A 26458-nucleotide genomic window follows, 5' to 3' on the forward strand; every position below is an offset into this window, starting at 1 on the left:
CCTAACCGTATTTGAAATTAGAGTATGTGACCTGAGCATTTCGTTGAGACTCGCGAACGGTCGCGGGCTCGCTGCCCTCTGTTGGGCATTCGCCTCGGGCTACTCCGGGCTCGGACGGGTCACGATCCAAAGGATACCGCTCGCCGTCAAGCCACAACATGTTGGCATATCCCTTTATAGTAGTTTAGTAAAAGAACTTTCAAGCCGAGTAGAACAATGAATCTTACATCATCCCACACACTCATAACCAGGACCATCCCTTTGCCTGTGGCGTCCCCCATTTGCGGCAGACCACCCATCTCCTGGAACTTCTGGCTGTCACCGAAAGCATCCTTAGCAGCATCACAGAACGCCGCATCAATCTCGCTTCCTCCACTGACATATTGGGATTCAGGAACGGGAATTTTGTTGCCGTCTTGAATAAAGTATTGGCTCAGACGCTCCAGGGTGCTGCCTGAACCATGGAATTGCGTGACAACAGTGAACTTCCGGCTAGTATCAACGGTCTTCCCTTTGCCATAGAAGTCCGTGTTACCGTGCCGATATGCTGCAAAAGAGAGGGTCAGCCGGGCCAAAAGATGGATGAGGGCGTACTCAACGATTAAGATCACATCCATCGGGGTCGCACGATCCGGAATAACGTTCTTCGCTATATGTACCGCCGCAATTAGTGGTCTCGCAGATGAAATACTCGTTAGTCTCGCAAGGATGAGGTGTCAATGCAAAAGACATGCTGTTTGCCTCCCACAGGTCCATCTCTGCGCAGCATGCACCCATATCACCGATTCCGGTGTTCTCATCCATATCCGAAGGCGACCAGCCCTCAACATTTCCCTATTGGCAGATATTAGAATCTCAAGTCACAGAGTAGAGTCGGGTTAGTGAAAGGGGGCGGAGTTATACTTACCTTGCCACCTATCCATTTCAAGTCTCGAGCACACTGTGAATCGCAGTACCCAGTGCCATATTTCGCACCAGCTTTGTTGTTAGAGTACTTGGCCATGCCGCCGTCCTCGTCCATGGATACAAAGTACACAGCACCATTTAGACCACAGCCGAGCTGGGCGTTCTCGACATCAAATGCGATTTCGTTGCCGTTCATAGTGAACATTTCGTATTTAGAGTCGCTGGCTAGCAGGTACAGGCGCGAGCCAATATTGGTTCCATAACTATGATCGGTGCGAAACTTCATGGTAACAGCATTGCCAGATGTAGTAACTCCGTAAGTCCCAGAATAGTTGGCTCCTTCAACAGCACAGTTCTTTGCACATGTGTCGCCATCAGGGCATGCAGTGGTGTTCCTAGTAAAGTCAGCGATCTCTTTGTTGATTATGCCTTGGTAAGATGCTTCAAGGAGCTCTTTTAAAGATAGAAATCATTTTTGAACATGGATCCGTTCGAAACATCTTTCAAACGGGCAGTTGAACCACAAGGAAACCTCAAAGGTCGCCTACCAGGTGTTGCCATCGTAGCAATTATTGTAGCCACCTACAACGTGAGTCCAGCGCCAATTTGAATCGATGACTATCTGTCCGTTCACATTAGAGCAACTTCCTGGCGCGGTGCAACGCTGCCAGGTAAGGCTTGGATGCGTCTCTGCGTCGTTCGTGCCAACTTGTTGGGCTACAACCGAAGTTAGCAAAGCCGTCAAGACGGTCCCGACCTTTTGATACATATTGAGCAGATAGTCTTCAACAAGGACTGGAAGGTATAATGAAGGATAATGCTATGCAATCAGATATGATGCCACACCTAAGAGTCATTGCGATTCGATCTTCTTATCAACATTTTCCACAACACATATTCAGGAAGATTCCAAAATCTGAGCGGAATCTCGGGTTCCATAATCCATCTCCAAGGTCTTGGAAAATGGCAATCATATTGAGCTTTCTTGGCGGTTTTGGCTGTTTGCGGAAGTCAGGAACTTCAGAGAAGCCAACATCATCTTGAAATCCTCTTCACAAGGTCGCAGTATCCACAATTAATAGGACCGGCATACTCCGAGACATGGATTCTTATTGATTCACATCAATTGAATTAGATCTTGGGAACTCATCTTCTAGAACCGGGTACGGGGCTCGGCGGACTAGACGAAGGTGTTTACATTCCGTTAAATTGCTTAAGAACACAAATTTCCAAGTCGGAGGTCACAACAACTTTTCCCCAATCCGCGCTTCATTGCGGACCTGGTTAAGCATCTAACGTCATGAAGCATTCTGACTAGTCACCATATGCTGTCTTGGAAACCCTTAAGTCAATTTGTTCAACTTGGCGCCGAGCAATGCGGAGGCAATTGAAGAGGACAATTATAGCAAAACATGTCGCAGATCACGCTTGGTTTTCTTTGCAATTGGCGTACCTGTCAGCATGGCTAGGCGCCGAGCCGGCTAATATAGATGGCCACGTACAACTGCTGATCCGCTTGTAGTTTCAAGTTGACAAGAGATACAAAGCGAAACGCTGCCTTCGACAGAAAGTTGTGCGCCAGCCTTACAAGTAGGCATGCATGTATGGATAGACAGGCTCCTGTAGTTTCCAACATTCAACCGGGTATTTCGGCGCTTTAGATCGCTCAGATATCTTTTTGCTAGAACTCCTTTTCTGTTCCGCTTCACCGGTGATTCGGTCCTGGGTGCCGTCGAATCATACAGATCTAGCGCAACATCTCTTCTTGATTGATGGCAAACTTCTTTACTCAGCCGAATCAATATAAAGCGATCCAGTCATCTCCTAAGGATATGTCAAGGACAATATACATCAATGGGAGCCTTTTCTGCTTTAAAGATATCATCAGATTAACCATTCTCATCTAACATAGTTTGATGGACAAGATTCTTGCTATTGTGTGATGTGTTGTTCCAGTCTTACGGCTCTGAATGGCTGGTGACAGCGACGAAAACTCAAGGAAACTCGGCCGCCATGATATCAACAAAGATTAGCCACACCGCGACTTGTTTTAGTACGACCTTAGAATCGAAACGCCAACGTAGGAAGAGTATGAATTAATACTTAAATTCTATCACAGATTCCATCCAAGGCAGCATATTGTGATGACTCTATTTCAATGAAGTTATCTTGACAATGGCCTACATTCAGATAATTCAATCCATGAAGCCTTCTCCAGCAGCACGCATAAGATTTTCTTAGCTTATAGCTCTTCTCGTCCCTTTTGACCGCTTCATGACTTACATACCACGTGTTGAGAATGATATACGCAAGCTGTTCACAAGAGATCCCCAGTTGTCAACGAACTAGACAATCGTATCAAGTAAGCTAGGACACGTGTGAAGCCATTAGGCCGACCAAGGGAATGAATTCCGACGACTAAATACTACTCCTCCTGGAGGGCACAGAAAGAAATAGTATCTCCGCAAGGACAGAGTATCACATGATAAAAGTGATGATAGTCGATAGAGTCTGGAGGGTTTTGTTGAATATCATAGCCCCATTAACAACTGGAAACGTAGTAACCCCTCGTCAAGAGGTTAATGATACCCTTTGGGGAACTAACATTTGTTGTCCTAGCGGAGAGGTAATAGTGTAGATGTGTTCTTGTCGGGATGGGTTCCCTCCCAGAGTTTACACTACTTGATGTCATGAGATTTTCTAGTTTTCTGGAATAAGTGGAATTGTGGGCTGTCACCAGCGTAGGAGTGGTTGATAGGGAGGAGGTGCATCTACAGCTGAAACTTCTGTGAGCGCACGTAAATCTGATAGCAGATCATGCTCACCGCCCAATCATCTCTAAAGGTGTTTCGAAGAGTATACGTGTGCAACTAGGCTCAGCCACGAACGGAAGCTGCATGATTGTACGGAGGCAGTCGCCAAGAAAGCAGGACCGGTGGCTCGAGGCCTTGGCGTGAAATGCCCCCGCATCTTTCGGTATTCGCCAACCCACGCCGCGCCGTTGCCGGGCTGGTCACAGCCGGATTATTTTGGGAAAACGGGCGTATACTCTGGATCTTATTACATTGTGAACCGCGCGTCTTCTCTCGCTGCCTACATATGATATCCACATGTTTACCTGTTGTTAGCTCTTGGCAGAAATCATTCAAAAATGTCCACGGCCAATGCCGAGGGGCCCGGGTTTAAAATGGCGATCATCGGTGCCCGGCATCGAATAGTGCGGATCATGATGAATTGGCAGAAGCTTGGCTGACCTAAAGCGTGGTAAGATGCGTACGATCGGAATTCTAAAGATAGGCAGCGCCTGCCGGTCGAAAGCTATAAAAAGTTTGTTTTGGCTTCACTTGAAGGACTTCATGAGCACCTCATTCACCATCGATCGAAGACAGCTGCAACACAATATACAGTCCTAACGCTCGCCAACAAACACCATGTATTTCACCTCCATTGCATTGATGCTCGCTGGCTTTAACCCAGCTCTTGTGAGCGCCGGCCTCGACATTGATAGCGAAGACATCTCGTCTGCCTGCTCTGCCATTTGTCAGCCACTGGTGGATCTTACCCAGACCTGCAATGTGCGAGATGAACAGGTTGATGATGATCGAACGGAAAAGCTCCTGGAAGCCCAGTGCATCTGCACTAATGACAGCTTCGATGTGGCGGGTATTGCAGGGCTCTGTGCCAGCTGCATGGATCAGAATAGATCTGGAGACGACTGGGAAGACGGCTACGAAGGTCTGTATTATAGCTAATATGTGTGAGGAAAGAGACTAAGGATATTGCAGATATCCGTTCGGTCATGAGGACTTGTGGCTTCTCCAGCACATCGTATGCGTCGTCCGCATCGACAGCGGCGCAGTCCATCACGGTAGTCGCCACAAGGCCCACCGCTGCTAGTCAACTGACCACCACCATCTCGACAGGTGTTGGAGCTGCTACTCAGGGTTCAACGGCAACACAAACATCATCATCAACCAGCAGTGAACAGACCAGCCAGGATCAGACCTCTTCGCCATCAACCACGCCGAATGCAGCCACCACCACAGTCCCGATGGGAGCAGGATCTGTGACTTTGGGAGCATACATCGCGGGCCTGATGGTTCTTGGAAGCATGTTACTTGCTTAGAATCGAGTCGCATAACTGCTAAGGCTAGCTCTTGGATTACAAGAGCGGTGATGGTATATACGGGCTCTTGTTAAGCTCTGCATCAATGGAATGGACTCATGGGTCAAGGGCAGGGATCTAGAGATGTAAATATCGTGAGCGAGAGATGGAATGAATATGCCTATTTTTATACTCCTACTATTTGCGTGCTTGAAAATATCAAGACATACAGTCATTTATGTCTCTTGCACTTCTGTCACGACAGATTTCAGGAGCAAGCCGTTTGGACACATGGCAATGTTACCTAGCTAGTTCACTGCGTAAAGCGGTTGTTCAGAGAATATGTAGTAATGATATTCGGTGCTAAGGACCCTATGCAGATTCTATGTTTTTATGTACATTGTGTAGTAATGGACAATTTGTACAAGCTTGAGGATGAGTTATTTCATTGAGAGTCGATCACAATGGTGGTAGGATATATTTGGTTGCAGGTCATCGTATCTAGACCGCCAGCGTGGCAGTAGGTGAAGACATCGCCCTCGCCATAGAACCCGACACTGTCCAACAAGGATTAGCGGATGTCAGAAAATTCGGCTTGCTTTGAGGAAAATGAACGTACGCAGTGCCCAGCTCGTGGTAGATGCGTAGCCCATATTTATACTCGCTTCCTGGCACCAGAGCGAATCGATACTTGCTGTCACCACAGATATATACCTCGGAAGGAAGGCTTGGATCGGAGGCGGAGCAGGTAAGGTTTGCGGCAGCTTCGCCGCTTAACAAGAAGCTCGTGGCCATCAGAGAACCGTCGGCGTTCTCGCGGACCGTAAACTCGGCGATATCGATGTTCTCATACGTAGCTGGCTCAGGAGCGCCAGTACTCTGCGGTGCCGGAACAGCAGCGGCAAGACCGGCGAAGAAGGTTGCTGCAACACTGACGAAATGCATTTTGACAAATTGAGGATCGACTACGAGGCTAACAAGGTAATGATATTTTTCTTAAGGGCGTGTCGACTGGATCTCGGGATTCTTGTTGAAGGTAATTACTGAAACTAGATTTCGCCGGATGTGCATTGGTATTTATATTAGAGACGGCAAATAGAGATTCAATTCACCCCATTGGCGATGCAACACATGACGAACCCACGTCATTGGGAAATTGGCGATGTGGGGAGAAGTCAAGCGATACCAGGGTCCAATGTCACGTTGGGCTTTTGCCGGCAGCCGTGAGAACCTAAATTTCGTATTCCAGGCTGGGTCTCCGATCTCTCACGCGGCTCTTTAAGTCGGGGCTGTGAAGCGAATGTTTTGTTTCGAGGATCACTGCCTTGCTTGGCTGATCTGCCGGCGCTAAAAAACTATACGAGCCTGGGCATGTTCAACAACCGCTACAGACTCGGCCGACAGGGACCGTTGAGCGGAACCAGGCGGCCCAGGAAGTTGTTCATACTCCTCGGAAACTCCCTGGCGCTTCTGACATAGTTGCAGGTGAGTATCGTGAATTTGTGGCTAGGCCTCGTGGATCTATGGAGTAATAAGAATGGAGATTGCCACTCTGTCGACTATGCAGGTCCCCAGTAGACTGCTAATTATAATCTTGAACTTGAAGCATAGATCCGAGCTATGACGTACAGGAACAAATTTGCGGCTCCGAAAAGCCCGTACAAAATCTCAAAGTCTTATGCGTCACCATCTACTCCTTACATTGTGTCCAAACTGTTGAGCCCAACAATTTGGCGACCTGGGCAGTAGGATGCTGAATGGACAGAAATTTATCAATTGTGTGAACATTTTTTCAATGAAGGCTCTGCCTTCGTGCGACTTAAAATAACTCGAGCACCGATTACCTTGCATTGGGATCGCCGTAGTTCAGGAGGCAAGGTGGTGTTGAGACATCCTCATGTGCCTGAGAGACAAGCCAATCATTCTCCTTGCTTTATTTGCAAAGAACATTGCAATCGTGAATTAAGCATAATGACGTATATATTTAGGGTCTAGAATTGGCAATCTCTCAAATAAGAATAATCTGATCATCTGTTGGAATATAGAGAAATCCATCTACTGATCAACCACAAACCTGACCACATCGTCTATTGCTGCTGCAACTTTTGCTACGTTAGACGGATTCACTAGTAACATAGCTGTTAGTCAAATGCATTTGCATGCATTTGCATATTTTATCAATGTACATACATCCGGGGATTGATATTCTTCCATTGGAGAGCATATAAATATGATGTTTTTCTGCCATCGCTTTGGATTGTTTTTCCGATAGACCGGTGTAAGAAAACATGCCAATCTTGTAATCAAGCTTTCGTCAGCACGCGTATCACTCCTCTCTTTTTTCTTTTCTACAGTCATTCAAACAAAAGCGGCATTGGCAACTCACCTGACTTGTGACATGTCCCCATTTTCCAGGCGTTCCCAGCTTCTCGAGTTCGTCTTTAAGAGCCTGCCTCATTGTTTTCATTCGTGTGCTCATTGTATTCAAATCCTCTCTCCACTGCTGCTTGAGATCTTCTTCTGTCAAGACCGCAGCTACAACACGTGCTGCAAATGACACACTGCAGGAGACTTCAGATCGTATGATCCTGACAAGCTGGGTCTGTGCAGCAGGAATGATGAATGGGTCGGCGACCAGGAGGTGGAAAGCTCCGATACGCTCACCGTAAAGGCCCAATGTTCTTGCTGAAAGACTGTGCTACACAGAGTTCCATGTTCTTACGACCGGCAAAGTGGCGAATAGCCCAAGCATCCGCATCGGGATCCCCAGATGCAAAGCCCTGGCTTTAGTTAAAGTGCAGGTTAGTTTGCGCGATATCATCAGACAATAGGTCGAAAAGCGGACAGATAACTCACTATGCGCAGTCAAAGAACGGTACAAGTCCCTTTTCCTCGAACAAATCGGCAATGGCTTCCCACTGCTCTGTTGAAGGGTCAAGTCCCGTTGGGTTATGTGCACATGCCTGCAGAATTACCACATCCCCCCTTTCGGCGTTCTTCAATGCTGCAAGAAACCCTTTAAAGTCGAATGCCATATCATCGGCGTCATAGTAAGGATAGAATTGTTGAGCAATCTCAGGGGCGTTCACAGTCCACATGAGAGAATGGTTTATCCACGTAGGGTTCGCGATCCATACGTTCTTTGGCTTAAGCTTCTTGGCCACCAGTTCTGTTCCGACATGGCAAGCTCCGGTCCCCGCAATTGTTTGAATAGATGCAATTCGGGGGGATAGTTCTTGAGTCAGTGGCCCAAACAGAAGTTGTCGCGCAACAGTCAGAAACTCAGGAAAGCCGTTCTGTGGGAGGTAATCATGGTTGTCCGGTATACGAGACATTGCCTGTAGTAATCAGTCGCCATATGTCTTGCCTCGTTCTATTCGTGATGAATTACCATTTTCACAGATGGCAGAGTCCATGGTTTCGCATTATCGTCTCGATAGACTCCTGCACCAAGGGTTATTTTCTCCGGAGACGGATCTTGATTAAACGCTTGTAAGACTGTATATGCCTCATCGTACGGGATCTGCTTGAGACCTGAAAAGATTGAAACTCCCATTGTCTTGGTGTACTTTGGCCTTTTAGCCTCATTCAACCTTGATGAAATGGTCAGAGGCTCTAGTTTTGTTGTGATCATAAAACGACTATGAATATGACTACTTATCTGTCCCGGTTCTCGAAGCCGATCACCGGCGATGTTGACTCACTCCACCAATTAAATCGGGGCCCGCACCGGACTTGTTATTTGACAGGTATTAATCAGCTTGTTGCTAATATGAGAACTCATTGTTCTTTAATGGTCCAGTGTATTTACTTTGACTCATCTCAACAGACATTGTATCAATTTAAATTTCTTGAGTATGTGATAGTCTCGGGTCATGCTCACGATGTCGCTTTCTAGATAGCTATTCACCACCGTCAATGTGTAAGGAGTCACAGACGAAACACTACCTCACTGATGTCCCAACGTAGTTAGTCAAAGCCGCTGCTTTCCTCAGGCCCAGCTCAGGAATTCCCGTGTCGGATTAAATGGATAAAACACAGACAAGAATGTTTTACTCGATATCTCCAGGAGAACCGATCCAAATGTCCTCATCCCCGCCATCGCGATCTTCCTATGTTCGAAATCATGAATAAGCTGAGATACCACTGCCTCGATATACATAGGGGCGAAATACCGGCAGAAGGGGGCCAAGAGAGGAAACATCCATACGAGAATAATTCAAGGCTCCCGGAACCGAAACGGAAGAAACAAAAGCTTTCAACCAAGCTTGACTACGACCACTGCCCAATACCACCAGAGTACACCTTTCTTGATGTTACGAAACAATACACAGATAAATGGGGTTCAAGCCAGACTTCAGGGCGATTATCGAAGCCTCTTCACCACACTGAAGCCTCGAACTCAGCATTATCTGAATACTCCGGAAAGCATAACTCCCCTCTGTCTTCCATGTTCAGTGATGAGTTTCTGCCCGATCCTTGTCAAGAATATGACTCACCTCTCTCCTCCATATGCAGTGATGAGTTCGAAAGCCTTGAGGAGTTTTACAATGTCGACCAGGCCGAGACAACATTGGAATACTCTGAGGTGGCAGCCGACGGTATTAATCCGATTCACTTCGATGTCTGTTCACAGGCACGACTGGATCATCTGGGTGAGATGATTGACCCACAACTTCAAGACACATACAACACAGCTTCGGCAGCAAGTGAGCAAGGCAACGAGGATGGCAAAGCTGACTCAGGGGCTGGACCGGAGCACGAGAATTTGACAGTATCAGGTGCGCTTCTCGGAGACCAAGGTACGACACAAGAACCAGTCGCTATTGACAAGGCGGACAATATCTGGACTGTCGAGACCATACTTGCTGTTTGGCCGAAGAAAGATGGCACGGTCCGATACCTGGTAAAGTGGGAAGGCTTTCCGCACAATAAGAATACGTGGGAGCCGCCGGAAAACCTGAGCGACATCGATATTCAGTTATTCAAGGCGAGCTATACAGGCAACCAGTTCGTTGAAGTGCTCAAAGAAAAGAAGGGACCTCACACCATCGAATATCTCGTCAGGTGGACAGCGCAATGGGATGGTGCACGGTCTGCCACGAAATCTACTTGGCTGGAGAGACCTCATGTGAGCGCTAAGAAAGTCAAGGAGTATCAGGTCAAGAAAGCTTCGAGCGGGCAAAAGAAGACTCGAAGAAAACGTGCTTAGCATGCAATCGACCTTGGATAGAGGGGCCGCTCCAGGATAGATCTTTGTGTTATGATTAGCTTTTGGAGATTTGAGTGATACGTTCAATCGATTGGTCTTCGCGTTATAACTTCCACCCTCGATTTTGATGGAGGCACGACATCACTTTCGCACATCTCCTCTAGTACTAGATACATTTTATTTATCCCCCTAGCGTAGCAAGCAGCAGTCTTCTCAGAGACATCAGCTCTTTCTGAGACTGATCTAGTAGCTTTTCGAGAGATTCGCACCTTTGGCTGATGGCTTTGACATCGCTCTCAAGAGCGCCTCGCAAAACCGTCTCAGCTTTAGCCTTCCATGCGCAGTTTTAATCTCACTTTTGAGATTTTCTGTTTCACGTGTAAGTTCAGCAATGTGCGAACTAAAGCTGACACTGTCTACTGAGCCCTTTTTCGGATGTTAGTGAAAGACCGCAGAACGAACCGTAAGAGTCTTACAAAAGCTATGTGTTCTACTTGACTCGCCAATACGGGATTTTCAAGAGCTGTTGATACAGCCTCAAACGTTTCACCAACACCGGCGCACAATTGCCTGTAAGCGCCGATAGAATGGTTCCCAATTACTCCAGATCCAGCTCCACCTACAACAGAGGACATAGACATCGAGTTCGGCCAGAACGCATCAGGAAATTGGGTTTGGACCATGAACATTGGCAACAATTCGTATCCTAACAGTCCTCAATGGAACGTCTACAACTTTGGTTCCAACTCCAGCATCCGGATCTACCTCACCAACCCCGGGTTTCTCTCACATCCTATCCACCTGTACGGCCACAACATGTTCGTTCTGAACGTCGGGACCGGCAGCTGGGACGGAACTGTGGTCAATCCTTCGAATTCTTAGAGGAGAGACGTGCAGATCCTTTCTGCCGGAGGGTTCCTTGTGTTGCAGATCACGGCGGACGATCCTGGTGCCTGGCTGCTGCATTGCCATATCGCGTGGCACGTCTTGGGAGGTCTCTACGTCACTATTATGGAGAGACCTGCTGATATTGCTCATTTGTACATTCCAAGTATCATGGCTTATACTTGCAGAGATTGGGCGACGTTTACGGGCAAAACGGTGTTGAATCAAATTGACTCTGGGCTGTGAACCTGAGGTAGCTTCTGGAAGAGGATCTTTCTGTTTGTGCTGTGAGTAATTCGTTTGTGATGGAAGTCGCCTAGGACGCTCTTTTGAGTGAATGTCGAGGGTACCATACGATAATAATTGTGTTTTCAATGTAGGATGTGTGTTATTCCTCTCTGAGGATGAAACCAACTATATTTACTCCTTACAGCATTGTCTACTCTCAAATGAAAAGGGCAAACGATTGAAACATCAACATAAAGGCTATTAAAAAAAGCCACGTAGTTATAAGAACATTCTTAGCCCACAGACACTTGACGAGCGTTGATCTTTAACAGCTCTGTCACAGGAATGATACGGTGGTCGCCTTCGCACCCCGCTAGGTCGCCATCAACAAGGTCTTGAACAACAGTCTTCATGTTCTCGATCGCATGGCGCTCAGCCAAAGCACGATATTCCTCAGCCTTTTTGTCACCAGTGCCTGCCAGAATCTTTTCCGTCAACCTATTGAGGAGGTGTGCGTAGTTTTGGGCATCCACACACGCGCGCAGCTCGGTCTCATTTGCGAAAAGGGTGGGTTTCTCATCTAGCAGTTTGTCTGTTACGGGAGCCACAGCCTTGATTCTGGCACGGATGAGATGGTTCGCGTAGATGATGACGTTAGCACCTGCGTCGTACAGAGTGGTGCGCGCTGTTCTGGAGTATGTCGTCGGCACCACTACCAACGGCGTCGCGTTATCGTGGGCTCGGAAAGCTCGAAGAAAACTGAGGATCTCATCGGGCTCCTTGGCTTTGCTATGGATCATGATGGCATCTGCCCCGCCTTCTTTATAGATAGCAGCACGCTCCTGCGCATCTTGAAGCGCTGCCTGAATGGAAGCTTGTTCCTCAACTGGGTCCTTCTTGGCGATGCGGGTAGTCAGACTTTCAATTCTGGCTGTGACGAGCATGTCCCTGCCGACTGAAGCTAATTTGAAAGCTTTCAGCGTTTTGACAAACTTGTGAGGATCAGCCTGTAACTGAGAACCGGAGGTCTCCTTCAGCGAGTTGACCTTCTTTCCCGGCTCCGTCAAGGCCTTGTCTTCGATGATGATCATCGAAACTCCCTTGATCGCAAGGATGGCAACAAGTGCCGGGATATCAGTCAAAGCGCCACCGCTGTCAGCATCGAAAGCTGCGCAAAGTGGACGTTTGTCGTTTTCGTACAAATGGTCATCGAAATTGAACAAGGACGCTCGTTTCAAAGGCGAGATGATCTCAGTGTCAGGAATACCAAGGTGCGTGGTCTGAGTCAAGCCACTGATCCAAAAGCCGTGAAAGCTCTTGCCATCCTTGCTGACTGTTCTTCGGATGACTTCTTTCGAAGCGCGATCATGGGCTTCTAAAAGGCGTATGCGCCCGTTGTTCTTGGCCAACGATGTATTGACGGAGATGGACATCTTCTCGGTGTGAGATGTAAGATAGCAGATAAGTTGACGTGACGAATATGTTGTGGAGCTTGTCTACAGCAAGTTTGGATCTTTCTATTGTACAGTCTAGGACTTCAGAGACCCCTTAATATACATCTCTCGATATTCATATGGTGGACTCTGTGTAACATAATCAGCGAAAACCTCTATGGTACTCGAGCTCCCGATCTCGGGCTCTGTCGCCATAATGAGTCTACTTGCATCTTGAGCACCGTTGATATCATTATGGTTCAGGCATCCATCGCTTTGCTCGGCTCAACATTACTTGTGCCAAACCACGTCATGTAAGTCCTATCAAATGAGGCAAAATCCCCGCGAACCGTGCCTGTCGGTAGTTGCTTCATTCCTGTAAATCGAACCCTTCTTACTGCATCATGATAAGGTACATCATATGAGGGCGGCCGTCGAGGTCGTGTGACCGACTTCCTAAAAAGAGCAAGAACAGCTTTTACACGATAAGCTCTACTCTAGTCGCCGCAAGTCCGTCACAATCTTGCAGATCCTGCATATGAGCAGTGTCAGCCTGCATCTGACGCGATTCATACATGGCAACACTTGCCATGACAACGCTTACTTTGCTCGCGGCATCCATTGTACCGACCGGCCCCACTGGCTCGTCTCGGAAGGTTGTTAACGTCGGTGCATATAGATGCTTGCCGTTATCTGACGTGAAGTTACACAAAAAAAATCCTTCTCAGGAATGTTGGAACTGTCTTGAACTGAAACCCCGTTATGGCGAATATTTCTATGTCGAATGAACTCCTACGATGAACTGAGTTTCGTGGCAGTAAAAATTCCTTGCGGCAAAGGATGGACTTGGGGTGTCTGAATTGAGCTCTATCTTGAGTGTTCTGATGGTTGGTTGCCTCAGTACGTGCTGCCATTGTGTTGGCTTTAGAAACTGCTTTAGCTAGGTAATTATGAGTGGGCGAAGTCTGACTCTCACAAAGGTAGAATATACGATACAAATGTAGCCTAAGAAAACCATAGACTAGGCTAAGATGAGCTTGAGTCTCCGCTCTATGGCGTCCAAGAACTCCTCAGTGTTGACAAACTCATCTCCTCTACCCGCAACTACAGCGAGATCCTTAGTCAAAACACCGTCGATTTCAACAGTCTCAATACAAGCTCTTTCCAAGCTCTCAGCAAATGCTACAACCTCGGGCGTGACATCAATAGTCCCTCGTCGTTTGAGACCACGCGTCCAAGCAAAGATGCTCGCGATTGGGTTTGTCGATGTCGGATTGCCCTTCTGATACTCACGGAAATGCCTAGTCACGGTGCCGTGAGCCGCTTCGGCCTCGAATGCGTTGTCGTCAGGCGTTGTCAAAACGCTCGTCATCAAGCCAAGTGATCCGAATCCCTGGGCCACGATGTCAGACTGTACGTCGCCGTCGTAATCTACATTTAGGCACATATTAGCTCGGTGTATGCGAAAGAGACCAGGGGGCGGGGATTGACTCACTCTTCAGCGAGATGATGAAGCCGCCTTGACTCTTGATCATATAGGCGACCATGTCGTCAATAAGTCTGTGAATGTAGGAGATTCCGGCTTTCTTGAATTGATCCTCATACTCGGCCTCGTAGATCTCCTGGAATATGTCGCGAAAACGACCGTCGTATTTCTTCATGACTGTATCCTTGGTGGCTAGATACAGCGGCAGACCTCTGCTCAGCGCATATTTAAAGCTGACGTGGGCAAAGTCACGAATCGAGACATCCGTGTTGGGCTGAGCTTGGGCGATACCACTGCCTTCGTACTTGAAGACGTTGATGTGTGTAGGTTCACCCACCGTAGGCGTGTAGACAAGTTCCAGAGTGCCTGGCCCAGGAACTATGAAGTCTTGCCCCTTGTACTGGTCGCCGTACGCGTGGCGTCCCACGACGATTGGCCGTGTCCACCCGGAAACATAGGGCTTAACCGAAGAGATGATGATGGGCTCGCGAAACACGGTGCCACCGAAGTAATTACGGATGATGCCGTTGGCCGACGGCCAGCGTTGCTTGAGGTTGAACTCCTTGACTCGGCCAGCATCAGGACTGATGGTGGCGCATTTGACGCCGACGCCGTATTGCTTGATGGCCGCGGCGGCGTCGTAGACGATTTGGTCATCGGTGTCATTCCGATTTGGCAGGCCTAGATCGAAGTACTTCAGGTCAATATCCAGGAAGGGATAGATGAAGCGTTGCTTGATCTCAGCCCAGATGACCCGTGTCATCTCGTCGCCATTCATCTCGACAAGAGGTGACTTGACCTGATGTGGCTGTTAGGTTCCTACCACCCATCTGGTATTTGAGTCCGACTTGCCTGGATCTTGGTTGCGGCGGACATTGCGTGCAATTTCGACTTTTCTGATATTCAAACTGACATGACAAAGTATGTTGTAAGTCTAGTGCTATCAAGATGCCTCTGGCCTGGAGGGTAGATAGACATATATACACAGAATAATGTGTACGACAAGGCATGGGCTCAAAGAGAGTAGACCTATTATACCGCCACCTATCCATACAACAGTACGACGAGAGACATGTATTTCGAATCAACCGATGAAGTGATATTACAGTAACGAGAAGAGGCATGTATTTCGTTTACTCGATAAAATGATAGCCATAGTAACGGGACTATCAATATATCGCCAATGATCTGCAAATCACCTCCAACTTTGGCAGCTGAGCACGCGACACTCACAATCGTGTGACCCCCACTTTAATCTTTTGGTGTGTCTCACATGCACGAATCTTATGATGAATTCGACTTGCACAATCTGGTCTGCATATGACGCTCTTCAGTAATACTCCGAGACGAGTATCAAACAACAAGCGGGAGCTGCCGCGGAAATGCAGCGTGCATTTCCGCTGGAGTCTAACTATGCAAGATAGACAAGCGATAAACTTGTGATGTGGTACCCGCGTCTTTGCCTCCGGGAGGGTTGACCCGGGACGGAGAGTGCACACAGTACACGTGTAGATGACCGGGGGTTCAGACCGTCCCTCACTTTCCCTGTCTGCCGAGCCAGTCGATGCTGAGTAATATCTCTCGAGGTGGGCGTGGTGCAATCCTGACTGGCCACATTCGCAGAATCCGTTGTTCTGATTTCAAGGTATTGGCCGCCTCGCTTGCATAGATACTTGCATAGATACAACGTTGTTGATTGCTATCTCCTCTTGCTACGGAATATCGTGTTCTCCAAATATTTTCCCGCTGCAATAACGCACATTGTGCTCAATCGGAACTTACGAACATGACGGTATCGGCTATTCCACCTGCTCGACCGGAGCCCAACGATGTCGGAGCAGAGCCGCCGTCAGCCCAAATCCCTACTCCCCGTAAATCTGACGAACTCGAACCCATGCCTGTACCTCGGGCGACGATGCCGATCTCGTCTGAAAAGAGTGCAGCACTGGACACAGTCCCAAATTCAGATGAGCCGGGCCACGATGCCGCGGACGAGCAGAACAGCAAGGTGTTGCTTGAGGATCAAACGTCGCGCCTACCATTCAGACGGCTCATGACAGCTTACCTCTGCCTTGCAGTCATTTATTTCATCTCGACTCTCGACATCAACTCTGTCGCTACGGCATTACCAGCCATCTCTCGGTCACTAAACGCGGGAAGCAGCATCACCTGGGCTGGTACCGCCTATTTGATGGGCCAAACATGCTTCCAAGCTCTGTACGGCCGACTCTCTGATATCTTTGGCCGCAAACCAGTCTTGCTAGCATCGATAGCCTGCCTGATTATAGGCGACATCTTGTGCGGCTTTGCCCAAAACATCACTTGGTTGTACGTATGTCGTTCGCTCAGCGGTGTAGGAGGCGGCGGCATCAGTTCGCTTGTCCAGATCACCGTCAGTGATCTGGTCAGCCTCAGGGAACGCGGGAAGTACCAGGGCATGCTGAGCGGCGCAATCGGACTTGGTGCCGGCGCTGGCCCCTTCCTGGCAGCCGCCTTCATAAACGGGGACAAGGCCAACGGCGAAAGTTGGCGATGGATCTTCTGGGTACCGCCAATTCTCGCTGCAGCTTGCCTCTTCATCATGTTAGTGGCCCTCCCGCTCAAGCCAGTCACAGGCAGCTGGCGCGAAAAGCTGGCCAAGATCGACTGGCTCGGTCTTTTTGCTGCCGTGACTGCTGTAGTCCTTGTCTTAGTTCCGATCAACTCTGGGGGTAGCATCTTTCCCTGGAACAGCGCTCTGGTAATCTCGATGCTTTCAATAGGCGGCTTTGCCTTTGTCGTCTTAGCTGTCATTGAGCAGCGATTTGCCCGGATTCCTATCGTTCCGCTGCGGCTCTTTACCCAGACACCCACAGCTGTAATCATGCTACAGAGTGCCCTCTACAACTCCGTGTGGCAGGTCGACATATACTTTCTACCTATCTACTTTCAACAGGTCCGCGGCTATTCCGCCCTGCAGAGCGCAGCTCTCGTGCTTCCTCTACTACTGCTCCAGAGTCTTGCTGGGATAGCTTCCGGTCCAATCATGCGCAAGCAGGCGAGATATGGGCCCGTTTTGTACATGGGAATGGCACTATGGACCCTGGGCGCGGGCCTCAAGATCATTTTCTCACTGAATACCTCTGTGGCTGTTTATGCAGTGGTGCTCGCCATCGAAGGCATAGGTATCGGCTTCGTCCTACAACCGGCGCTCGTCGCCTTGCAAGCGCTGTCCAGGAAAGAAGACCGCGCTGTAGCAACCTCCGTGCGGAACCTGATGCGCATGCTTGGATCCGTCTTTGGCATGGCATCGTCGACAGCCATCAAATACGCCGTCACCCAAGCAGCACTTCCGGCGGGAATGCCATTGACTGTTCAATCGAAAGTCTTGAGTGGGACATGGGAACGGGGGGACCCCGCTGACTTGGAATGGGAGAACGAGATCCTGGATGCCGAGATGCGCGGCATTCGCGCAGTCTTCATCATGCTCGCACCTCTAGTGGCAATATGTCTCTTGGGGTGTTATTTCGTACCTGACACTGTCCTGAATGGAGACGAGAAGAAAGATGATCCAACAGAAAACCATCAGACGGAGGGAGTAATACAGGATACCCACGCCAAGGTCTAGACCAGATCCTGTTACTGCTTTGGTTGTTGAATGTAAAAGGGGCAACGCCCGGGGTTCAAGCGCCTACTTGCGGAGGAAGCCGCTGCAGGCTGCAGGCGGGTTGTAGCACACCATTACAGTCAATCCAAAACTAGGTAAGACAGTAGCAGCCTACATAGCAACCCTACATTATAAGTTCCACTTATTGTTTTAAGTTGTGACGATGTTCACAATTAGCGATCTTTACAATCTAAATATAGTAGCTTAAGCAGCCTGGCTTCTATTATAGCTAGTTTCTAAGATAGATAATGTAGTTACAATAACTAAGTATAGTTACAGCCTAACCTAAGCTTCATTATATTTTGTAAATTTTCTTATCAAAAGAGTCGTATCTAAAGCTATAAGGAAGAGGTTACTAGTATACTACTACAGTATCAAAGGCTTGAAAAGGGAAATTTCAGCTATTTGCCCACTCAATTCTTCATCTATCATATATCAGTAGCTTATTCCTCAGTCTCTACAGTATATAGAATCTTGATATAAGAAAAGAACTTTCTAGTATAGCTCCTTAATCGTTCTAGCGACAGTAAATAAAGACATTATTTCACTACTATCTTCACCTCCTTATTTTGGCTAATTGTATCTCTGTCAAATAAAATTTTGCAGAGATAACAAGAGATACATATCTTTCGTAGCTACGGCTAAGTCGTGACCAGATGGCATGTAGACTACAGTGTCTCCAGATAGATGTCTTAGAGCAGCATCTATGCGTATTGTGTTTCCTACTACTGCATCGCTGTGCGTAGGCTCGCCTTCAGCGACATCATGCCCTTCTAGACATTATCTTAATAGTATCTAGGCCTCATGACTGAACCGGAACACGTATGTCTCATTTGATAAGTATTTCTGATACCCTAAGTCAGATCAAATAAAATGCAAATATAGTTTTCAGATAGGACTAGTATATACTTATCCGCCTTTCTCTAGATACTACTACTATATTAGCCGGCCAGCTGTAACAAACTAAAAGCTTACTTCAAGTATACCTATCATGAGGCACATTGTGAAACAAGCTTAAAGTAAGCTTAGCATATAATTAGGGACTGAGGTGGGCTCTTATTTCCCCGTCATAAACATTTTAGTGAGTCAGAAATTGCTCGTAAGCTGATATTATTACGCTATCGATCAGGCAGAAGGCGAGCATCTACACCTATGACGAAGTTAATCCACTTATAACAGCCCAGTCTTTGTAGCAGAGTAGGACCTCGTATCAGAACTAGACTCGAAGTGTTCAGAGCAAGGCAACTTTAGACGGACGTCAAATCCGGCTTCTCCGAAATCGGTCAGTTGCTCAGGTTAGATCTCGCAATGCTCAGTCGTGGCTCAGGTCAAAGCGCAGGTGGCTCATGTCCCAAGACGGAAATAGCACCTGGAGAGGTTGCTTTTCGTCTGTGATTCAGGAGGGAGCCAACAATAATTTTGACTTATGGTATTAGAATTTGATGGGCTTGAAATAACTATGCAATGCTTTTTTGCCCCTGTTTAGTTTGATACAGCCATGTTCTCCCTGTTTGCCACACTTCCTCCTGCTCGAGGCACATGGGCGAAACCATTTCCATTAACATGGCCATTCTGCACAATCTCTTCATCTTCTGGTATGAAGCCATCCACCATGTCCGGGCTAAAACCATAACCTCCGCCTCCTGGAGTCTTGATGATGATCCGATCACCGGCATTCATTGCAACAGTAGCTTTGCCTCCTAAACTGATGGATCGAACCGTCCCATCAGATTCGTCTTTTCGTATCCAGAGGTTGACGCCGCGTCCTCCCTCACCACCGCCGGCCATGCCATACGGGGGAATCACCCGCCGCTCCGAGAGTATGCTAACCTGCAGCGGCCGTCGAATTTCTATATCACGGACGCACCCGTCACCGCCACGCCTGCGGCCAAGTCCACCACTACCCTTGCGAATAGAGAATTCATTGAGAAGAACTGGGTAACGTTTCTCAAACATTTCCGGGTCTGTAATGCGAGTATTGGTGATGTTTGTGTGAACACCAGACTGCCCATCCCAGGTTGGACCTGCTCCAGAACCGCCTGCAATGGTTTCGTAGTAGCCAAATCCTTTGACAATCTCACCATTCTCGTCAGTGCCGCCGTATCCGAATGTGAGATTATTACACGTGCCCTGGCTGGCTCCAGAGACGCGGAATGCCTTCAGAATCAGGTCTACTATCCGTTGAGAGGTCTCGACGTTCGATCCCACGGTAGCAGCCTTGAGGCTAGGTGAGAGAAGGGTATTAGGGGGGCAGTAGACCTCGATGGGGGCCAGGCATCCCTGGTTGAGAGGGATATCGGCGGACACCATGCAACGTAAGCAATAGATGATTCCAGAAAACATGACAGCAGATGGTGTGTTCTAGATAAAGTGTTAGTCAGGCCATTTATAGTAATTGCGAGTTATCATACCAGATTGTTTAGGGCTTCAGGACCAGTTCCTGTGAAGTCAAACTTCGCAGAACCATCCTCACTGTTGATAGTGACCGTCAATGCCAGGGGAGTCCCATCATCCATATAGTCTACGGCCTTTAAGGGATGGCCACGGAAGCGAACACTGAGCTGCTTCAGTAAAGCTCTCACCGCATCCTCGGCGTTCTTTTGGATAGCCTCCATATAGAATTGTACAACCGGCCAAGTATACTGCCGGGCTAGTTCCTGGATCAAATAGATGCCCCTGTTATTGGCAGCGACAGACGCCTTGAGATCTGCGATATTGTCGCGCAGAGTTCTTGTGCCACTGCAGCCGGGATATTGGGCAGGTTTGATGTATAGCTCCTCAATCAAACCTTCTTCGTCAAATACGCCATTCTTGACAAGTTTGAAGGATTCAATAGCCGCACCCTCCTGCCAAAGCTCCGTCGAGTTAGGAGGCATGGACCCGGCTAGAATTCCGCCAATATCCGCATGATGACCTATAGAAGTTAGTGTGATTGATCTTTCTTTAAGTGACATTGCATACATACCTCTATTGGCGACGAAGAACATGATCTCGGTAGGGTTCTCGTCGTTATCAAACACTGGTGTGATGACTGTAAGATCTGGCAGATGCGTGCCTCCCGCACAAGGGTGGTTTGAAAGAATAACATCTCCCGGTTTCAAGTCTTTGCCATACTTCTTTGCTTGATACCTAATTCCAGTGCTCATAGAGCCCAGGTGACCAGGAATATGTGGTGCGTTAGCGACAAGTCCGCCAGCTGCGGAGAAAACCGCACAAGAGTAGTCCAGTCTCTCCTTGATGTTAGTAGAAATTGAGGTTTTTTGGAGTGTTCGGCCCATCTATCAAGATCGTCAGTGATGAGAACATATGTGCATGTTGTGTAACATACCTGTTCCGCAACGGACATGAGACGATGACCAAAAACAGAAAGCTTGATGGGGTCAACCTCTCCTGTAAACTTCGTATCCTCCTTTGTCAACACCAAGTCAACAACTAAATGCTCGTCAAGAACGATTGCTTCACTAGCTTGATCGAGTATAATGGTTTGTGTCTCATCGAAAATTACAGCAGGTCCCTTGACCTTGCTCCTCTTTGGAAGGTTGGTTAGATGGAAGACGGGTGTATCCACCCACCCACGCTCGAAGTAAATCTTGTGTGTCTTTGCGCTGGTCGCTTCAACATATGGGTATTCGCCGGCCTTGACAAGTTGATCGAATGGATTAGAGATAGGTAGCTCCATTGCTTTTCCTATGCTTCGAACGCGCACATCATCGACGAGAACATCTCTCTGCTGGACGAAGCCAAATTCGCGTTGATGCCTCTCAACAAATGCAGCAGCATAATCGCCACCTGCAGGCTCCATGATCATGAGAGCTGTGTCACTTCCTCTGTATCTCATGTTAAGGAACTTCTCATGGGCGACTCGATGAGATGGTATTCCTTGCGCTTTCAGATCCTCTACTGCGCGAGCCGAGAGTGATTCGAATCGCTTTGCAAGGCGATCAGTGGCTTCGGGTCCATATGTGAGTGCTTCCGGCTCCTGCTTCTCGATGACGATATCAGCGAGAGCCATGCCAAATGCTGAGAGAATACTCGACAGTCGGTGGATCAAGACTCGACTGATACCAAGATCTCTCGCGATGGCTACAGCGTGCTGGCCGCCAGCACCACCAAAGCAGGCAAGGTTGTGAGCAGAAGCTTCAAAGCCTCTCCCTTCGCTAAGACTTCTGATAGGACGTGCCATAGTAGCATTGGCCACGTGAATGAAGCCCATAGCAACTTCTTCAGGAGTTAATTTGTCTTTGCCATGTTTCTCCTTGTTCACGGTCTCTGTAAGCTCCAGAAACTTGCGCTGCACAGTATCGATGTCGAGTTTGCGTGGGAAATATTGAGGAAGGATTCGCCCCAGGAAACAGTTGGCATCCGTAATGGTGAGAGGGCCGCCATTACCGTAGCAAGCCGGGCCAGGATATGCGCCAGCGGAGTCAGGGCCAACCTTGAAGAGGCCGTTGGTCCAAAACAAAATAGAACCACCGCCAGCAGCAACAGTGTTTACGTCAAGCTGGGGGCATTGTATTGGGACTTCGGCAATAGTAGCTTCGAAGACGTGCTCAAGTGTACCCCCGTAACGGGACACATCTGTACTCGTTCCACCCATGTCAAAGCCAAGAACAGGAGTCGCGTCAGTGGCATCGTAGCATGTTTTCGCATAACCGATGACACCACCTGCCGGGCCTGAAAGAATAGCTCTCAATCCCGTGAACTCGCTGAATTTCACAAGACCGCCGTGAGATTGTGAAAGCAGTAATTTGTTTCCGTTCTCATCCTCCAATTCTCCTTTGAATCCTTTTCGGAAGCTTTGTAGATAAGCTTCGGTGATTGGTGATAGATAGGCATCAGCCGTGGCAGATTGCGCCCGTGGCACGATGTTTATCATGCTCTGCAACTGGGATGAAAGAGATACTTTGAAACCGATCTTACGTGCGACTTCACCCAGTGACAACTCATGGTCCGGGAAGTTGTATGAGTGCATCAGCGCAATAGCAACACTCCTATAGCCCTCTTCCCAAAGAGCTTTTAGATCTTTCGCCACTGCATCCAGGTCTGGCTTCTTCAGGCATCGCAAAACCTCCCCATTAACTCCGTAAAATAGGTTCGGGTCTTCATCAACGCTGACTGCCAATGGCTCTGGTAGTTCTGAAGCTCCTTCAACGGTAATTCTCTCATCTACTTCAACGACTTTCTCATATAGCTTGTCAAGCTTCTGAATCGCTAAATCGAAGAGCTTCGGCCGTGCCTGGTTTCCGATCAGGAGTAGATCGCCGAAGCCCTTAGTTATAAGCAAGGCTACCCGCTCGCCTTTGCGTTCCAGGAGGGCATTTGTGGCCACTGTTGTGCCCATGCGGATACTCTCGACGGGAGTGAGGTCTAGAGGGGTGCCTCTCGGGATCGGCGAGCCAGTCGCCGTCTCGAGAATGCGACGGATTCCCTCCGTGGGAGCATCGTCATATTCGTCCGGGCATACTGACAAGAGTTTGAAGACAAGGTCCTTGGTTTGACCAGGGATTCGCGCCCAGCTATCAAACTTGGTTAGAAATGCGCTTGGGCCGAATGAGAGGCGGTGCCCAGATGTGGCCCATGCTCCCACGGGAATGATACCTACAAGTCACAGAATGTGCCTCCCCTGTCGATGGCAATGCGAATGCCCTCTTCTGCAATTACCGACGGCATTTTCGTTCAAAGGTGAACTTCGAAATTACAAGGCTTGTCTTATCACCGCAATCTCTCATTCTAAGACCACATACTTTAAAGCTGCGCGAGGTCATATAAACCATACGATGATCGGTAAGAGGGGTCCGATTGCGTGCCCGATTGCAACCGGCCATATTCCACGCCGACCGAGCATCGCGATGGCCGACTAATCTCCAAGTATCCCCGGCAATTGAAGCCGATCGTTGAGCGGGTCCGGTCCCTATCGGACCCTGTGGGGAATATCATATCTCGGTGGGCCCAATCTTATCTCGTGGCGCTGCTGTGGATCGACTGGTTGGGCTACGGTACCGCCCGCGACTCGTGTCATGCACAGTTGTTGATCTATTTACCTTACCGGCATCACTGACCGATCATGTTGGATGCCAGGGGCTCCTGCTGATGTTCCAAGGCTCGCGCGACGATAAATCATGACAACATCCAGCGAGGAAGGATGAGAAGAGATCAGCAAGGTTGCAATTGAAACATCCCAGCCAACAAGTTCCTGTCTTGCAGTTGCTGTTCCTCCGAAAACCCCCAGCCATGGAGAGAGACACAAAGGAGGTGGGCATGGTGAACCAACCAGCGTCCCAGAGCGACCCAAGCGAAACTCCCGTGGTCGCTTACATCGATCCGGTTAAGGAGGCAAAGATGATGAGGAAGTTCGATGTACGAGCGCTTATTCTCATTTCATTTTCGTGAAAATTCTGACACCAGGTAACAGTTATGGGCTGTTGGTGGATTGGGCGTGCTCTATATGTTGGCGAATCTTGACAGGTGAGGAGACTTGATTCCTTAGTGCTTGGTGAGGGGGTTTTCACGTTTTACGTTGCTGACACAATGTAGGAGCAACATTGGCAACGCTCAAATTGCAGGTCTTCCGGCCGACCTCGGTCTCGTTGGAAATCAATATGGCACAGCTGTTACGCTTCTTTATGCAACTTATGTTCCTTTTGAGGGACCAGTTGCTGTGCTTCTCAAAATTATTGGTCCCAAGCACTTGCTGAGTTTCTGCTGCTTGGCCTGGTAAGACGACCATCCAATTGAGTATTTTTCAGCTTGCTAAATCAACCTGTTTAGGGGTGCCGTTTGTCTTGGTACTGGCTTCGTTCAGAACTGGCAAGGTCTTTACGCCTGCCGTCTGCTCATTGGTTTCTTCGAAGCTGGGTTGATTCCATGCATCAATGTCTACCTCGGCCTTATCTACAAGAAGTCAGAGCGAGGAAAGAGGTAAGGAGTAACCCAACAAATACGCTCTCAGTTTGGCAAACACCAAGATTCTTATGATATATTCTAGGTCCTCAATCATCTTTGCTTTCAGCGCTATCGCCAGCGCGTTCGGTGGCATCTTCGCATATGGCCTTACCCAGATTCACACCGGAACTTCTTTTTCGTCGTGGCGCGCACTTTTTATAATTGAAGGAATCTTGACTATTATCATTGCACCTCTATTCTATTGGTTATTCCCTGAGTCGCCTCGAGAGGCTTGGTTCTTGACACCAGAAGAGAAGGAAATGATGAAGTTGCGATACGAGCTCGAGCCGCACTGGGGAATAGACGAAGAGTTCTCCTGGAAAGCTGTGGTCAACGGGTTGACAGACCCGAAGTGGTATGCTTTGTAAGTGCACCTCCCCTAACGTAGCCTGCTCTGATTCTCAGGCTAACGGCATGACCAGCTGGATCTTCCAATTCAGTGTCGACATCTCTCTTTATGGCTTCACGACTTTCCTTCCTGCCATCGTTAATGGTCTCGGCTACACCTCTTACCATGCCAACCTCATGACTGTGCCCATCTACGTATGGGGCTTGATAACCTTCCTTTTCACCGCCTACATGTCTGATCGAACTGCCAACCGTGGATATTGGATTGGTGGGCCGTTGATATGTCTCATTGTGGGTTACGCAATGTTGATTTCGGTTGACAGCCTTGGTGTTCGCTACTTCGCATGCTTCAGTAAGTACTTAGTCAATGAACAAGCTGGATTTGAGCTAATTATGCCCTTCAGTCGCAGTTATGGGTATCTACCCAACTACTGGAATGAGTATGATGGTAAGTTCTCGGGTGTTCAGGAATACGATCCATCACATAAGTCCAGTTACTAACAAGTATGTGTCTACAGTGGCTCAGCGACAACGCTGCTCAACATTTCAAGCGCGCGACTATGGTCGGTGGCTCGCTCACGTTGGGCAATACCGCTGGCGTTGCCGTTGGACAGATCTTTGTTACTGCCGACAAGCCTCGTTACATTCCCGGAATTTCTATTGCCATGGGACTCGCGGCTCTTGCGGTTGTGTGCGTTGCGGTGTTGATGATCGGTATGCACATTGTCAACAAGAAGCGTGCGAAGAAAATCTTGATTGCGGAGCAAGAGGGTAATCCGCTACCCCATCAACCGGAGAAGGGCGACTATGATGTACACTTTAAATACAGCTTGTAAGAATATCATGCGAGAAGACAGGCCCTCAAGCCAGGACTTATAGGGGCCAGGGCGTTGAGGCGGATTGAAGGCTGAGGCAACAAAAGGCAGGCAAAGAGAATGGTGATTCACATATAGAGGCATGCCAAACGTGATGATTAGCGCAACAAGCCTTGGTTCATAAAGGCTGCCTAGCACGTAACTACAGTTAATTATCTACACTTCAGCAAAGTGCTTCGTCTTGGAAGGCCATGTTTTGAATTAGCGATTGGATGTTCGCTTATGTCTAGCACACAAGCCAGTCCTTGGTCGCATCAATGCGCATCAATGCACGCGCACAGAATGTACTACATCATAATCGAGCAGAGGTGAACCTGATCGAGACCATGTGCTGGTGGATTTGTATTGAGTTCTATTGTCTATCGACGCGTCTCTTTACAGCTCGCTCGACA

General features: G+C 48.4%; 8 protein-coding genes across 8 annotated transcripts; 3 read left to right on the forward strand and 5 right to left on the reverse strand.

Annotated features, from left to right (window-relative positions):
• Nucleotide 1: 1 nt before the first annotated feature.
• On the reverse strand, nucleotides 2-1111 carry UCRPA7_5857 (putative cellulose -beta-cellobiosidase protein; the record flags this gene model as incomplete). The annotated part of the gene is made up of 4 exons (XM_007918401.1): nucleotides 2-172; nucleotides 228-547; nucleotides 612-834; nucleotides 908-1111. The coding sequence occupies 4 exons, from the start codon at nucleotides 1109-1111 to the stop codon at nucleotides 2-4; spliced, it is 918 nt and encodes a 305-aa protein (XP_007916592.1).
• A 4345-nt stretch (nucleotides 1112-5456) lies between these two features.
• On the reverse strand, nucleotides 5457-5956 carry UCRPA7_5858 (putative protein elicitor protein; the record flags this gene model as incomplete). The annotated part of the gene is made up of 2 exons (XM_007918402.1): nucleotides 5457-5568; nucleotides 5631-5956. The coding sequence occupies 2 exons, from the start codon at nucleotides 5954-5956 to the stop codon at nucleotides 5457-5459; spliced, it is 438 nt and encodes a 145-aa protein (XP_007916593.1).
• A 3505-nt stretch (nucleotides 5957-9461) lies between these two features.
• On the forward strand, nucleotides 9462-10223 carry UCRPA7_5859 (hypothetical protein; the record flags this gene model as incomplete). Its single annotated transcript, XM_007918403.1, has 1 exon — nucleotides 9462-10223. One exon carries the CDS (start codon nucleotides 9462-9464, stop codon nucleotides 10221-10223), a length of 762 nt encoding a protein of 253 aa, XP_007916594.1.
• Nucleotides 10224-11629: 1406 nt separating this feature from the next.
• UCRPA7_5860 (putative phosphoenolpyruvate phosphomutase protein) lies at nucleotides 11630-12769 on the reverse strand (the record flags this gene model as incomplete). The annotated part of the gene is made up of 1 exon (XM_007918404.1): nucleotides 11630-12769. The coding sequence occupies one exon, from the start codon at nucleotides 12767-12769 to the stop codon at nucleotides 11630-11632; it is 1140 nt and encodes a 379-aa protein (XP_007916595.1).
• Nucleotides 12770-13790: 1021 nt separating this feature from the next.
• Nucleotides 13791-15033, reverse strand: UCRPA7_5861 (putative isocitrate dehydrogenase protein; the record flags this gene model as incomplete). Its single annotated transcript, XM_007918405.1, has 2 exons — nucleotides 13791-14200; nucleotides 14265-15033. The coding sequence occupies 2 exons, from the start codon at nucleotides 15031-15033 to the stop codon at nucleotides 13791-13793; spliced, it is 1179 nt and encodes a 392-aa protein (XP_007916596.1).
• Nucleotides 15034-16308: 1275 nt separating this feature from the next.
• On the forward strand, nucleotides 16309-17862 carry UCRPA7_5862 (putative major facilitator superfamily transporter protein; the record flags this gene model as incomplete). The annotated part of the gene is made up of 1 exon (XM_007918406.1): nucleotides 16309-17862. The coding sequence occupies one exon, from the start codon at nucleotides 16309-16311 to the stop codon at nucleotides 17860-17862; it is 1554 nt and encodes a 517-aa protein (XP_007916597.1).
• A 1521-nt stretch (nucleotides 17863-19383) lies between these two features.
• On the reverse strand, nucleotides 19384-23571 carry UCRPA7_5863 (putative 5-oxoprolinase protein; the record flags this gene model as incomplete). Its single annotated transcript, XM_007918407.1, has 5 exons — nucleotides 19384-20262; nucleotides 20313-20815; nucleotides 20867-21179; nucleotides 21230-23417; nucleotides 23504-23571. 5 exons carry the CDS (start codon nucleotides 23569-23571, stop codon nucleotides 19384-19386), a joined length of 3951 nt encoding a protein of 1316 aa, XP_007916598.1.
• A 561-nt stretch (nucleotides 23572-24132) lies between these two features.
• On the forward strand, nucleotides 24133-26027 carry UCRPA7_5864 (putative high-affinity nicotinic acid transporter protein; the record flags this gene model as incomplete). Its single annotated transcript, XM_007918408.1, has 8 exons — nucleotides 24133-24258; nucleotides 24314-24366; nucleotides 24436-24615; nucleotides 24670-24819; nucleotides 24887-25207; nucleotides 25266-25543; nucleotides 25596-25639; nucleotides 25710-26027. The coding sequence occupies 8 exons, from the start codon at nucleotides 24133-24135 to the stop codon at nucleotides 26025-26027; spliced, it is 1470 nt and encodes a 489-aa protein (XP_007916599.1).
• Between the last annotated feature and the right edge of the window lie 431 nt (nucleotides 26028-26458).

The sequence above is a fragment of the Phaeoacremonium minimum genome (genome assembly GCF_000392275.1).
Source record: "Phaeoacremonium minimum UCRPA7 unplaced genomic scaffold PA7_03_scaffold_435, whole genome shotgun sequence".
NCBI lineage: Eukaryota > Fungi > Ascomycota > Sordariomycetes > Togniniales > Togniniaceae > Phaeoacremonium > Phaeoacremonium minimum.